The sequence below is a fragment of the Xiphophorus maculatus genome, chromosome 22 (genome assembly GCF_002775205.1).
Source record: "Xiphophorus maculatus strain JP 163 A chromosome 22, X_maculatus-5.0-male, whole genome shotgun sequence".
Classification (NCBI taxonomy): domain Eukaryota; kingdom Metazoa; phylum Chordata; class Actinopteri; order Cyprinodontiformes; family Poeciliidae; genus Xiphophorus; species Xiphophorus maculatus.
In genome coordinates, this window is record NC_036464.1 from 25,958,029 (window position 1) to 25,971,756 (window position 13,728).

At 38.8% G+C, this 13,728-nt stretch overlaps 1 protein-coding gene across 1 annotated transcript; it reads right to left on the reverse strand.

Annotated features, from left to right (window-relative positions):
• Nucleotides 1–10,007: 10,007 nt before the first annotated feature.
• Nucleotides 10,008–11,734, reverse strand: LOC102218127 (cationic trypsin-like). The gene is made up of 6 exons (XM_014473052.2): nucleotides 11,642–11,734; nucleotides 11,229–11,421; nucleotides 10,961–11,146; nucleotides 10,588–10,649; nucleotides 10,377–10,501; nucleotides 10,008–10,283 (listed from the first exon to the last, which is right to left on the reverse strand). The coding sequence occupies exons 1-6, from the start codon at nucleotides 11,679–11,681 to the stop codon at nucleotides 10,134–10,136; spliced, it is 756 nt and encodes a 251-aa protein (XP_014328538.2). The 5' UTR covers nucleotides 11,682–11,734; the 3' UTR covers nucleotides 10,008–10,133.
• Between the last annotated feature and the right edge of the window lie 1,994 nt (nucleotides 11,735–13,728).

Below are 13,728 nucleotides of genomic sequence, written 5' to 3' on the forward strand. Positions count from 1 at the left end.
TGACACATTAGTTTTATGGTGAACAACCCTGACCTTGTTATAGCAGTTGCAGCTCTTGGTCAGCCTGTTTGACCATGTGTACAATAATATGTTTAGTTTAACTCTGAATATTTATAATGCATGCAAATTCATTCATTCATTCATTCATTCATTCATTCATTCATTCATTCATTCATTCAATATTCAAGGCTCTTTTCACAGACACAAAAGTCACAAAGAACTGTAAAACATAAATCACAGTAACATTATATACCAAGTATAACAATATGACAGAGTGTTAGGGCCATACTAGGAAAAAAAAATACAATTACAAGAATAAAGTATGAGAATAAAATCTGAATATTTCAAGGATAAAGCCATTACTTTACGAGAATAAAGTTGTAATATTATGACTCTATTCTACAACTTTATTCTTGCATTATTTTGACTTTATTCTTGTAATATTATGACTGTAACCTAGTAATTTTTTGTGCAACCCTAATACTCTGTTGTATAACAAAGAAACATAAGGAACACAATAAAATTATGACATAAAGGTTCGGGAGAACAAATCGGTTTTCAGTTGGTTCTTAAAAACCTCCACAGAAGAGAGAAGTTTCCATTTAATAAGAAGCTGGTTTTACCTGAGAAGATTCACTGCAGCGGCTCTTTGTTACCTTGTGAGGACAAAACTGGATTTCTAGGTAAGGTCAAAGCAACGTCAGGAATCAAGCAATAAGCAACACTCTTTCATTTCTACTTATAAACTATAATAATTATAAAACAATTGCATGTTGCATCTACAGATTTTTGCTTTTGATAGCGACGCATAAGGAGCACTCCAACTTTATAAATCATTTATGAATAGTTTCAGCTTAAACTTTAAATACGTTTCATGCCTCAGCAAATAAAGTGTTCTTATTTGTTCACAAGAGTTTTGACAACACCTCCTCTGAAACACGGGCAGTTTTATCATTTATTTCTGAGGAAGAGTCACTCTGCCAAGGCTCTTCGCTGCAGGAGGAGATAAAAGAAATGAGATAAAGGAAATGCCAGCTAATGTGAGCTCATTTCCTCTTCGCTCATGCTGATATGGATTACATAACTCATTCCATCCTCCTGTTATTTATTTTTGGCAAAGCTTGAAACGCAAATCTTTTTTTTTTTTTTGCAGATAAACTGTACAGAGGGTCCTATCTTTATTCTTCATAATTTAAACTACTTTAAATTTCTGTAATTTTTTGACTGCAACTGTCTTGTAGTGCTGCCCTCTTTGGGTTAAAGGGTAGCTACTGCAGCTTCATTTTTCTATTAGTCACAGCTGGTTGACGTCTACGTCATCTCAAGAATTGGAAATTACTCAGACACACACTCCCTTGGCAAGTCGAGAAGAGTTGGAATTGCGAGCATCAATCGATAGCGCTTCTAGCTTTGCACATGCGTTATTCTTTTGCGGTATGGGTGAAATGGGTCTGACTGCTGCAGGTTTTACTGCAGAATGACTGCGAGATGCATACAGTGTTTAGGAAGCAGGAAGCACCAACACCAAACACAGCACGCTCAGGTGCTTTCAAGTGTTGTCATCATAGTCTCCGGTAACAGAGAAAAAAGTCGCTAGTCACTCTTTTGAAAGAAAAATAAGTTCCTAAAGAGGTCTGTAAAGTAGTTAAATATAGCGTCAAAGTCACTAAGCTAGCAACAGAGTCTCTCTTTTAGAAATCAGTCATTGTGAACATCCATGACTGACAGTTTGTATGTCGAGTTCTGAGGTTCCACTGGCTGGAGTCTAGACTGACTTTCCATTTGATCCAGAACTGAGTCTGAATGTTGAGAAAGAATATCTTATTCTTTAAACAGAAAACCACAAAGCTAAACACTGTGCTAATCATCAGGTAAAACTGCAAAAAAAACCAAAACGCAAGGAACAGGTGGGGAAAAAGAGACTTCCAGTAATTGTTTTAAATTCAAAGTTCTGTTATTGAAGAATTACCTTCCATCTGTTTGCTTTCACAGTCTGTTACTGCTCACCTTGGTGCTGTGATGCCAATGGAATCACACTTTCTGGGATTTTCAGAGGATTTCATGAAATCATTTAAACCAGTGGATGAAACAATTTCTAAAATTTTGCCCCCAGAGGCAAATTATCCTTCATCTGTTTCTTTCTATGTGAGTGTATGTATTCACTATTTAGGACCCTGTCTGACATATTCACTAACTTTCTGAAGATTGATGGGCCTTAAGGAGGCTGGTCCTAATGTGGAGGGTTCTCTGTTTTAGGGTGAGGGGTAAGGTGTTCAGATATTTTAACTAATTTTAATATCTTATTTTAATTTGACCTCATTCAAAATTCAGCTTTCTAATCATGATTTTAATAAGGTGCAAAGCTGTTGGCCAACCTGGCTTCACGTAACAAAAGATTGCTTCTTAAACCTAATAACTGGTTGTGTTATCCTTGGCAGCAACAGTTCACTCTTTGGCAAAGTGTCTTAACGCAAACTTTGAACTGACTGAGTTTTCATGGTGAACAGCAAGTGTAAGGTAATGCTTCTTGGGGTAGAAGACGCTTTGGTTATGTGCTCAAAACCTTCACCATCATGTAGGACAAACTCAACACCAAACACAGCACACCTTCATCCCCACAATGAAACATGATGGTGGTTTTTAAAAGTAAGGAAACTGAATCCAGTTTGGTAGCTGCATTTCCTTTGACCATATAACTGAGCAGTTTTGACATTTCGAAAAACAAATTTGCTTAATGGAAACACCATTTAAAAAAACTTTTTTTTGTGATAAAATGTTTTGTTAAAAATGACAGGAAGTATTGGAGGATCAAGGCGGTGCATGTTCTTTAAAGACTTTCCACATGCAAGTCATAAGCAATTAAAATCACTTATGTGTGATTTTAATTGCGTTGGTTTTCTAATGGAAAGATTGCAATTGCAAAATTGTGTTTTTTTCAACATTAGTAGAATATTGAGAATGTTTTGCACACATTTGCAATGGAAACACAGCTTTTAGTGGGACAATTTAGCTGAATGAAACACAATTCTGGTGAATAAAACTTGCAAGAGGCTTTCAAAGCACTTGAGCGGTCAGAGGGTCACCTTCCAGCTGGACAACTTAACAGCAAGTTACAGTACAGAGGTTTGGATCAGATGATATTCATGTGTGAAAATTGCCCCATTTAAGATCCAGAATTATGTCCAAATGAGAATCTACAGCAGGATTTGGAAACTGTTTTACACACTCATCGTCCAATCTGACTAAACCAGAGCTACTTTCCAAAGAAGAATAGACAAAGGTTTCAGTGTCTGGATGTGCAAAAGTTGGCAAGACATACTCCAAAGGACCTGCAGCTGTAATTACAATGAAGTGTGTGTTTCGAAAGTTGAGTCTGGGGTACAAAACACAAAATGCATGTTGCAGATTTCTGTTTTTAATTTGAAAGAATCTTTTTCATTTCCCATTCACTTCATAATTATGCACTATTTTGTGTTTCTCTGTCGCATAAAATCCCAATAAGATACATTAAACCTTGTGGTTGTTTACATGACATTATTCAAAGATTATGCAAGTCTTTGTGAGGCCTGTGTGCAGTCTATAACTGGAGTTGTTAAACAAAGAGTCAGTTTTTACATGTCTTTGCTAAATCAATTTTCAAAATAGGAAGAAATAAATAGGAAAAACCAAGCCAGACCAATACAATAACACTGATTTATTGTTCTCTTTTTCTCTGCGTACTTCTTTATCACTTTACGTCCCCAGTTACTGATGACTCGGCATAGCTCTCATCCTGACTGAGAGACTTTAAACCTGATTGTCAGTCAAGACAAGCAGCCTGTTTGTGAACGCATGCTGCCCTGTGGGTGTCATCTTAAACAAGTCTCTAATGTCAACCGGCCTGAGGCTTGTTTGTAAAAAAAAATAAAAAATCCCATTCTAGCTGCCGTGTGCACAGCTGAAATAAGACAAGTGTGGCGAACATTGAAGTGACACACGATTTGCAAACATTTCCCACACCAGTACTCCCACACATTTTTTTTTACTGAGACTCTCATCTTTTTTCCACAGTAGTGTTCTTTTTTAGCTCTCTTTCTCCACCATTTCCTAACTTACCATCTCTCAGCTGCCACCCGTGTCCTAACAGAGTGGTCTGTGTGCTAGGAGATGGTAATTAAAGTCTGCAGTGATTGGAAATATAGCCACATACCATATCATTTTAATGCCAGGGCCCTAATATGCCAAGATAGTGGCTGTAATTGGATTTTGATTGGTTACTAATGAAGATGCACTTCCTGGGAGACAGACGTGACAAGTCATCTGTTTTACCCCAGCAACCATCTCCCAGTGTGCGTTAATGCAGATGTGAGCATGGACGCTCACACAGACATAAATTATCAAAGTTCATCCAGACAAGCCTGAGATACATTTACATTTTTACTAATGTAAATAAACCTACATGGCTCAATGAGCTCGTACACACAGAGATGAAAGCTAAACGAAAGAGCAGAATGTCATCCTGTCCATGTATAGAAAGAAGACAGACTACAAAAGACCAACAAGAAAATGCATTTGATACATCAATTAAAAATGAAACTGAAATAATTATTTTAATGGCAAGGCAACTGATAGTTCAAGTGTTTTCACCACTCTGTAAAAAGAGAGAGCAAAAAAACAAACCAAAACTGAAACTGCTGATGACACAGTGAATTTCCAACAACCTGGCCATAACAGGAACCAGTTACATCCACCTAGCCTGGTCAAGCCCCTTGTTCTGCGCTTCACTTACAGAGGGTCTGGAACATCGGCTATTGAGAAACAATTGCTTGCTGGAGGCATAGACGATGGCTTCAGATTTTAGCCAGTCTCTAACATTTGGCTGTGACATATATCATACGCTAGCTCGACCACAAAGCATCACGGACATTGTATGCACTGTAAATAACCCTCCCCCACCGTGAAGAGCCAAGCCGAACGACATCTTTAGCAGTAATAAGACGACTAAAACATTCCTCTTGCGCCGACTTTGTCAGAAGTGTTTAATATTTGGAAGCGTGGACAACACGGACTGAACGGCTTCATTCACTTCCTCTGCTGCTGTTGCCAAACTACAATTCTAAAGCTGTGTTCGAATTCAGGGGTTGCATCCTTCGAAGGACGGAGGATGCAGTCGATTACCTCATAGCGTGGTGACAAGGCCTGTCCGAATTTGAAGACTCCTTCAAATGTGGCCTTTTTTCCCCAGATTTGAAGGATGGGTCCGGTGTATCCTTCACAGCCCACCATATCCCATAATTCATTGCGGGTCCAAACCAGGCTAGGGTAGCAGAGCGTCAAATTATTTTGTTATATTACACTTTAAATGACAACGTGATTTTGTACAACTTTTATAGGCGAGAATGTAAATGTGTAAGTCTCAAATATCTGCTTGGTTCACCAAAACATAACCTAATTGCAATACTGCTCCGTCATTTTCGGACATGTCTGCTCCCGCTGCCTTAACAGCCAGCTCCCCTTGTCAGCTGTCAGCTGGCCGGGCGCTCCAGATTCGCTATACTGGAGGAGAACGCCTAACTCCCGCCAGATTGTTATAAAAACTCCCACTAGGTTTCCCGAATGAGTGGACAGAGCTTAAGTCAGAATCCAAGGTACTTCCAGGAAAACAGACTAAGGCTAAACAGTTTTATTGTTATAATGGTGTATTCTCTCTTTCTGCGGGTGTAGAAGCAGATATCTGGGGTGTTGTGTTTTTTTTTTTTTGTTTTTTTTGTTCCTTCGAAGGATCTAGAAGGAGTACTCAAGACTGAGCCCAGGAAACAACTGGAAGAAAACCTTGGAGAAGATCACAAGGAAGGAATTGGTGTCAGACAGAAAGCACAAGGAAATATTTTCCAGGAGAATACAGAGGAGATAAAACACTCCAGTGTATCCTCTTACACTTTCACTGAAGGCATGATTACAGACAGGTGTACGGGTGTTCACCTGCTCAGCTCCACCCTCCAGGGGAACCCAGTTGCTCCAGAACAGATGATGCCTTCTGGTGGAGAACATGTATCACCAAATATAGACAAACTTCTACCACACAAACACAACATCCTGCAGAATTTAAACAATGGATGAAAAGGAGCAAAAATACAGTAACTGGTTATAAGAATAGGAACAAAGGGTGTGTGTAATCTGTGATGTTGATGTTTAGACCTAGTATTTTCTGGTATCTTTATTCTGATACCTGAACCAGTCAAATACCACTTGTAGTTCCTGAGATATACGGAATTCATTTTGGTGGTGTCGTTTTCGAGAACTTCCCAAAAAACCTACAAAAAAGAGGCTCTGGTTCCATTTACATGATATGCTTCAACATATGCAGATGCTGTTACGTAGGTGTGTGTATGTGTCAAATGGTTTTTCTCAATTCGTCGCATCTTCGTAATAATAAATCGCTAAGTGAGGGTGACAGAGGCTTTTGTTCATATTTTGTTTTCTTAACAGATTCCTGTTTCATTTCATAGAATAAATTCCTTCACACATAGCAGAGGCACAGAGACTGAACTCTTATGTTGTTTCACTCAAAAATCTGTGGCATTGCATTATGGTCCTTCACCATTAACAGTTTCCCAGACTTTTTCTCAAGTTGAAGCTAATGGACTCTCATATTTTGCTGTGGGGAGCTTTTTATTCATCCTTTCTTCAATATAAGGTCGTATTACCAGCTCTCACAAGATGAGGTGATAAACAGCATTGTGTTCCCAAGACGCTAGTGTTATTTATGGAAAATTAATTCTTTTTTTTTTTTTTTAATAAAATAAAAACAGATTTAAGGTTTTGCAGATCCCAAACTCTGTTTTTAAAAAGTGGTAAGACATGTCTTTGTCAGTTCAGCTGGGCATTCTCTACCCAACCTCTGCTGTTGACAAAGACTACACAGATTGCAGCTGTAAGAGCTCGAACTAAAGCAGCACTTTTACCTTCTGTGGTTAATTAACAACACAAGAACAAAACCGGAAGATGTGGTTACAGTGTAAAGTACTTGCAGTACTCTGAGTGGTCGTATGACTATGAAGGTGCTGTATAAATTCAGACCATTCCTCATTGGGGCATTGAAATGCCTAGAAAAGCAAAAAAAAAAAACAAAAAAAAACATTTTCACGTTTCTGTGTAAGCATGTGAAAAGAGGTATGCAATCTACTCTAACTCCATGCTTCCTGGTTTCTTTTGAAAACAGATGGGCTTGACTGATGAAAATGAATCTGTGGATAAGGAGGAGAATGATGATGATAATTTTATCAAGAGGAAATGTACCATTTTCACCCAGGTGGAGAGCATCCCACTGATCTAACATCACCTATTATCCAGAATGGCAGCGCTGCCTTCCAAAATCAGACATCATGTTCTCCTTTGAGTACTTCAAGATGTTTTTTTTTTCTGAAGACATTCTGGAAGTACTTGTAGAGCAGTCAGAATTATATGCCCTTCAGTGTGACATCATCAAGCCCATTAAACTCACTGCTAATGAACTGGAACATGATTCAAGGATTCAAGGATATTTTATTGTTATACCACCTTGAAAGTTTGTGGTACGATATTTGTACTCAGGTCCCATATAAAGAAATTCACTACACTAAAAAAGATTAAATAGATAAATAATGAAATAAAATAAACAAATTGAACAATAAAGTAAATTAAGTGATATATACAGTATATGTAATATGTCTTTATGTAAATAAGCTATGAGGAGAAGCTGCATTTAGTGCAGCCCGAGTTCACCAGTCTGACGGCTGAAGGGAAGAAACTGTTCCTCAGCCTGGTAGTCTTCCTCTGGATGCTCCTCAGCCTCCTGCCTGAGGGGAGCGGCTGGAACAGCCTGTGTGCAGGATGGGTGGAGTCCTTCATGATGAGGAGCGTCTCTGCACTTCAACAATAATCAAATGAGACAAGGAGAAAATGTTGATCCACTCCACGAAATCCGACCACCACTCACTCATCTTACCTCAAAGCTGCAGACAATCCCAACAGGTGAGAAGCTGGCTGTAGATGAGCAGAATGTCCCTTTCAGGGGAAAAAATAGACTCAAGCGTTATCTCCCGACAAAACCGAAGAAATGGAGCTACAAGATATTCATCCTGGCAGGATCTGGTTTCGTTCCACACAATTTTGAGATCTATGCAGGGAAAGCTGTGCAACCTGCTGAGCTGCCAGATATAGGTGGAAGTGGCAACATTGTTCTCCGCCTTGCCCAGAGAGTACCCACGCAGCAGAACTACAAGATTTTCTTTGACAACTGGGTTCACTAGTGTCTCTCTCACAGAAGCACTTGCTCAGCAAGAAATTCACTGCACTAGGACTGTTCATAGCAACAGGCTTACCTGGTATCAACTTCATTTCCAAAGCTGAGTTGAAGAGAACTGGATGTGGATCTTTTGAACAGAAGACATCCATTGTTGGAAGAAAAACCACCTTGTATGCTGTGAAGTGGTATGATCATTTGATGGAGGTGTGTGCACATTTTATGAGGGAACCCTACGCTTCTAAAAAGTACTCTGTGTTACTTTTGTGTTGAATGTCTGTTTTATAATATACTGCTCAAAAAAATAAAGGGAACACTTTAAGTGTTAAACACCTGTTTAAGTGTTCCCTTTATTTTTTGAGCAGTGTATATTCACCACCAATGACAAAAAAACTAACTTTTCTGCCAAATTCACCAAATGCACAGTTCTTGTTAAGTAATGTAAAGCCGAGGTTACACTACAACATTTTTTGCCCCGATTTTCCCTTATGACTATCTTAGAACATCCACCGTTCTAAGATAGTCGTATGTGGTGTGTTATGGCTGATTAGGTCCAGTCTGTAGAACGTTGGGGCCGCTTCGATATAAAATCGGACATATTCAATATGTCGGATCGTCTTGGCTATCGCTGCGTGTGTGGTTTTCCCCGACTGGGAGAACGAACGCAGCCTGTTGAATGTGACAGGTAGTCAGTCAGAAAGCGTGGATTCCCCTCATTCTATAAATCGTCTTTCAAACACTTTTAGGATGAACCCCTACTTGTACCTCAACAACCGTAAAAACAATTATTAGAGAAACAAACAGTTATTGGTGATTTTCAGTAAAACGTTTCCAGACTCACCATCCTGGATCTGACATCCAGCAGTGAGCTGCAGTCAGAACCAACTGATCAGAAATCTTCCACACACAAACTCCTCATTTTGATTTTGCCCATAAAGATACACATGCTACTCATATTTAAACTTGAAAACCAAATTGTAATTTCTGAGAAGTTTTACATAAACATGTAATGTAGATTTTAATTTCAACAGTGAAAGAAAATACTGTTGATATTTTTGCACTTCCTCCTTTATTTTGCAGGAGATTTTTATGTTAATGGTTGTAAAGTAATTCTTTTTAATAGCTTTTCGTAAGCCTAAGAGGTGTTAAAGTAAAAAATAAAATTAACAATGACACTAACTGTAATAGAAGACATTTTTCTATCACGTTAAATTTGTGGCAACCAGAAATTAATTACTTTTATCTGTTTTTTAAATATTTTCATAAAACTTTCATTCCAGATTTTGACTTTTAAATTGTTTGTAATTATTGAAATTTTTATTTCCTTTGTATCTTTATTATACATGTGATTTTAAAAAATATATATTTTTAAGTTATTACAATTTTATTATTTGTTGTGTTATGTGACTTCTGTTTCATTATCTTTGGTCTTGTTGGAGTTTAAAATTCTCTAGAACTAAATCAAGAATAGTAACTCCAGAGCTGCAGGGTTTAGATGCTGCATGTTCATTTCCCATGTAAAATAAAGACAAAAACTGAATAAATAAATTACTTCTGGTGTTTGTCTTCATGTGATTTAAAACTCCTGTTTTTAGACTCGGTTCTGGGAAAACATCAACTGAACAAACTGAACCATGAGTGTAAAGACGATTAAGACAGGAAATGTTTCTTTTTCATTCATTTATTAATTTAGTTTTCATTTCTGAGGCAGAGAAAGCTCCATTAGGGAGGTCAAGGTCAGGTGTGGAAAAAACAAAACTATTCATTTATCCTAATTCTATAAACCTGTGCAACAAACTGATGAAGATACAACTAGAAAATTATATCTGAGGAAATTTGATGAGAGTTTTATTTCATGATAGTTTATGTTTTATTTAAGCCCAATTGTTTGGCTTATCCAATCCATGTACTCACACACATCCATGTTTCTAACTGGTTTCTGACATGCATATTCTTCAAAACATTCAGAAATCACACCATAAATCATGCCATTGAACACCACTGCTGCACCAGAGTCCCCCTGTAGAAACATTTATATCAATATCTGTACTTATGTTGTAAAACAGAAAGGTCTTCTGATCACGGTAGAGAGATATTGAAGACGCAAACTTACAAGACATATATCCTTGTTTGGTGTTTCAGTAAGTAATATATGCCCACATAACGGCTCCAGGTTTGACGCAGCAGTAACTTTCATGTCGACACACTGAAGATGTGGTAAAATAGTAGCAAAGGGTGCTGTAGAAAAACATGAGAATCATAAACATGTTCTTCACTCGACCTTCTCTGTAGAGACAGAAACAAAGATTCAATATTTTTCTCACTTCGCTTATTATTGGGGCCGGCTGTTGTTGATCCCTCCCCTGCCAGCTGAACTGTATCGCCTCTATAACACAATAAGAATAAAATGTAAAACTACAAGATAACAATGTAGAAAATTCATTGTTATGAAGAACATTGAAGGAACAGACAAATCCATGAAGGACTTCATCCACTGACACATCCACCTCCAGTCCGCAGTGACTGTGTCGTTTGTCGTTTACATGTGTCTCTGGTCCAACACACCTGAGCTAAACGGGTTCTGGTTCTGCTGGTGGCCTGATTACCTGACTCAGGTGTGCTGAAGCAGAGTCAGCAGGACTGGAGGAGTGGAGACAGAAAACCTGAAGTCATGTTTTTGATCAGAGAAAGAGTTACTTTTGAGGAAGATTATTGCATTTTGGTAGCTGAGCAGGTGGGACATCTGTTACTCGTCTCCGAAGCTTCAGCAACACGATGTCATTCTGCCAGCCACGGTGAGTATAAATCACAGGAGCATGTCGGATGATCTGATTCTGCTGTTTAGCCCTCCGTGGATGAACTTTCAACATTGCTATGTTATACCTGCAGAAAAGGTTAGATTAGAATGAACACACAGAAAACCTGATCATCTGCAGATAAAACTGTGTTAATGTCTCTTTCCTACCATCCTGCCTCCGACCTCCAGCAGTGAGCTGCAGTCAGGATCCACTCAGGGTGGATCAGAGATCCTCCACAGCGGCTCCTATGAGTACCATTTCTGCTGACCAGCCGGACATGATATAGACGCTCATTGCCACCACAGTCATAACCTCCAATGATTCTCTTCTGCAGAGAAACATCTGAGTTCACTGAAGCACCTGAAGAAGAAAAAGGAGGACAGTACTCAGAAATCAGGTGCAAACATGGATGTTGAAACAGAAAATGGACAAACAGTTAAAAGATTAAAATGCATCACAGTCAATATGCCAAGAAGTTTCAGTCTGAAACAGAATCAAAGGGAAGTTTGAGAGTCACAGGGAGCAGCAACCTCCCTGGAACCAGTGGAAGTGTCTCCTGTGTCCAGTGTGTTCGACTCACCCAGCCCCAGCAGTAGCAGCAGAACCTTCAGCAGAGCCATTGCTGGTCCAGCTTCCTGTGAATGTCTGCAGTCCTGCAGCAGCTTTTAAACTCTGTTCACAACTTCCTGCTGGACAGGAAGCCACCAATCACAGGACGGACACCTGTCTGTCCAATCACAGGACGGACACCAATTTGCGCTGTCATCTGCATACAGAGGAACTTTAACAACTCATTGTTTCACTAATAAAACATTTTCCCTTCTTATAACTTAAATAATCAGCCAATGAAACAAGAACTTTTTAATCAATATTAAGGAATTGACTTAAAACAAGCAGTTTCTAATATTTGCTGCAAAGTTACTTGTAAGTTAGTTTTGCTTTACCTCAAGTAAACTGAGGGATCTGCACTAGAAACTACGCTAAACATAAATGGTAAATTTGATGTTTTTGCAGTGCACCAGCTTGGAGCCCAGAGGTTTTCAAGGTATGGGAGAGCTAGCCTCCATGCTAGCTTCTGTGCTAGCCTCCATCCTAATCTCCATGCTAGTGTGAGAGACACCGGGTTTATTGGTCGGATCACACTTGAGTGTGCTGTTGCTGTTTGTGTGTATTGTAGTTCACAGGTATCCCACTCGATTTGTTTTGTTTATTAGAATATGGTTAAAAGCCATTTTTTAGAGTATATATGGATTTTTATTTTGTAAATACACACAAACTGCTAAAGTGGTCACTAATGTGTCATACAATACATTGCCAACTACTGGCCATCCACTGCAAGTGCAAAATTAAACCCCAACCAGAGAAGAAGAGACCATGAGGAAACCAGGGATAAGGGACGAGGAGCAGTAGTGTGGAGTAACAAGACAAGCCAACGAGTTACAGCCTGTGATTTGACTAATTAGAGATGTGACTACATATTTATCTGCTACTCGAATAAAAAACAAAAATAAAAACCACCTGTGGCTAAAAGTTAGTTTGGTGTAAAGTGGATTTAAGTACTCCTAGTGTTAATGTGTTAACAAAGACTAAGTTATGGACAAAATACAAAAAATAGAAAAAAAACCCTGCTGCTACATTGTGAAAAACCAAACGGCTAATGGGACTAAAAAGTCCTTTGCAAAAGAAACTATGAATCTTGTGACTTTATAGAGCAAAAATGTTACAAGAAATTAATAAGGAACACTCTGTTATGGACAACAGGACTCTGTCTTTTCTCTATCTGCTCACACACACACACACGGCTGCATGCTTACATAACCATACCATTTAAGACTGATGACAGTCACACACAGGGGTGCCATATAGGAGGGAAAAGTTAGGATAATTCCAAGTGCCCTTGACCGACAGGGGCACCCACCAACATAAAATAAAAAAATCAGTCACAAGCTACTTAGTATCATTCCAGTGAGTCTGTAGGGATTTATCTGTGTCTTTGTTCTTTTTACAATTACACAACAAAAACAATATATTTGTTACTGACAGAAATTCAAACAATCTTTATAAAATGATTAAAAAAAACAGCCTCCTCTCTGGACTGCAGCCAATCCACACAGTTTTACCTTAACCCTTTCAGGCATAGTCGTCACTACAGTGGATCTAAAAGGCATTTTCTTGTGCTTTTTGTGGATTTTTATGTTATCAATGCACACAGACCACTGAAGTAGACACTAATGCATCATAAAATACTCTATCAACTACTGGCCATCAGCTGCAAAAGCAAGAAATGGAGCCTAGGCGAAAATTCAAGCTGGGAGTTAACACACAGCTGATCCACATCATCCACTCACCACGCCCCCGTAAGTTAGTTGTACTTACGAACGACGATCCAGCCAATCGTCGTTCAGGGATCCCTTCAAAAGGACAATCTATGTTGGGTCTACCTGCTCATCAGCTGATTCGCTCCCAAACATGTCAGATTTCGATTCAGATGATCCCACTCCCTCCCCCAACCTCTTTCCCATTGATCCAGTCCATCTTCCTCCAGGCCCGTCGCACAGGAGCGCCCGTCTGCCCCCCCATAACAAAAATGGAAAAAAAAAAAATCCTGACATAAAGCATCACAAATTATGCAAAGGTTAACTTGCATTTAGATTACAGATATCTGTT

Coding starts and splice junctions, on each gene's coding strand:
- LOC102218127 (XM_014473052.2), bottom strand. CDS start 11,681: ATGGCTCTGCTGAAGGTTCTGCTGCTACTGCTGGGGCTGG. Junction 11,147..11,228: donor TGGAGGTCGGAGGCAGGATG/GTAGGAAAGAGA, acceptor CCTTTTCTGCAG/GTATAACATAGCAATGTTGA. Junction 10,284..10,376: donor CAAACAAGGATATATGTCTT/GTAAGTTTGCGT, acceptor ATGTTTCTACAG/GGGGACTCTGGTGCAGCAGT.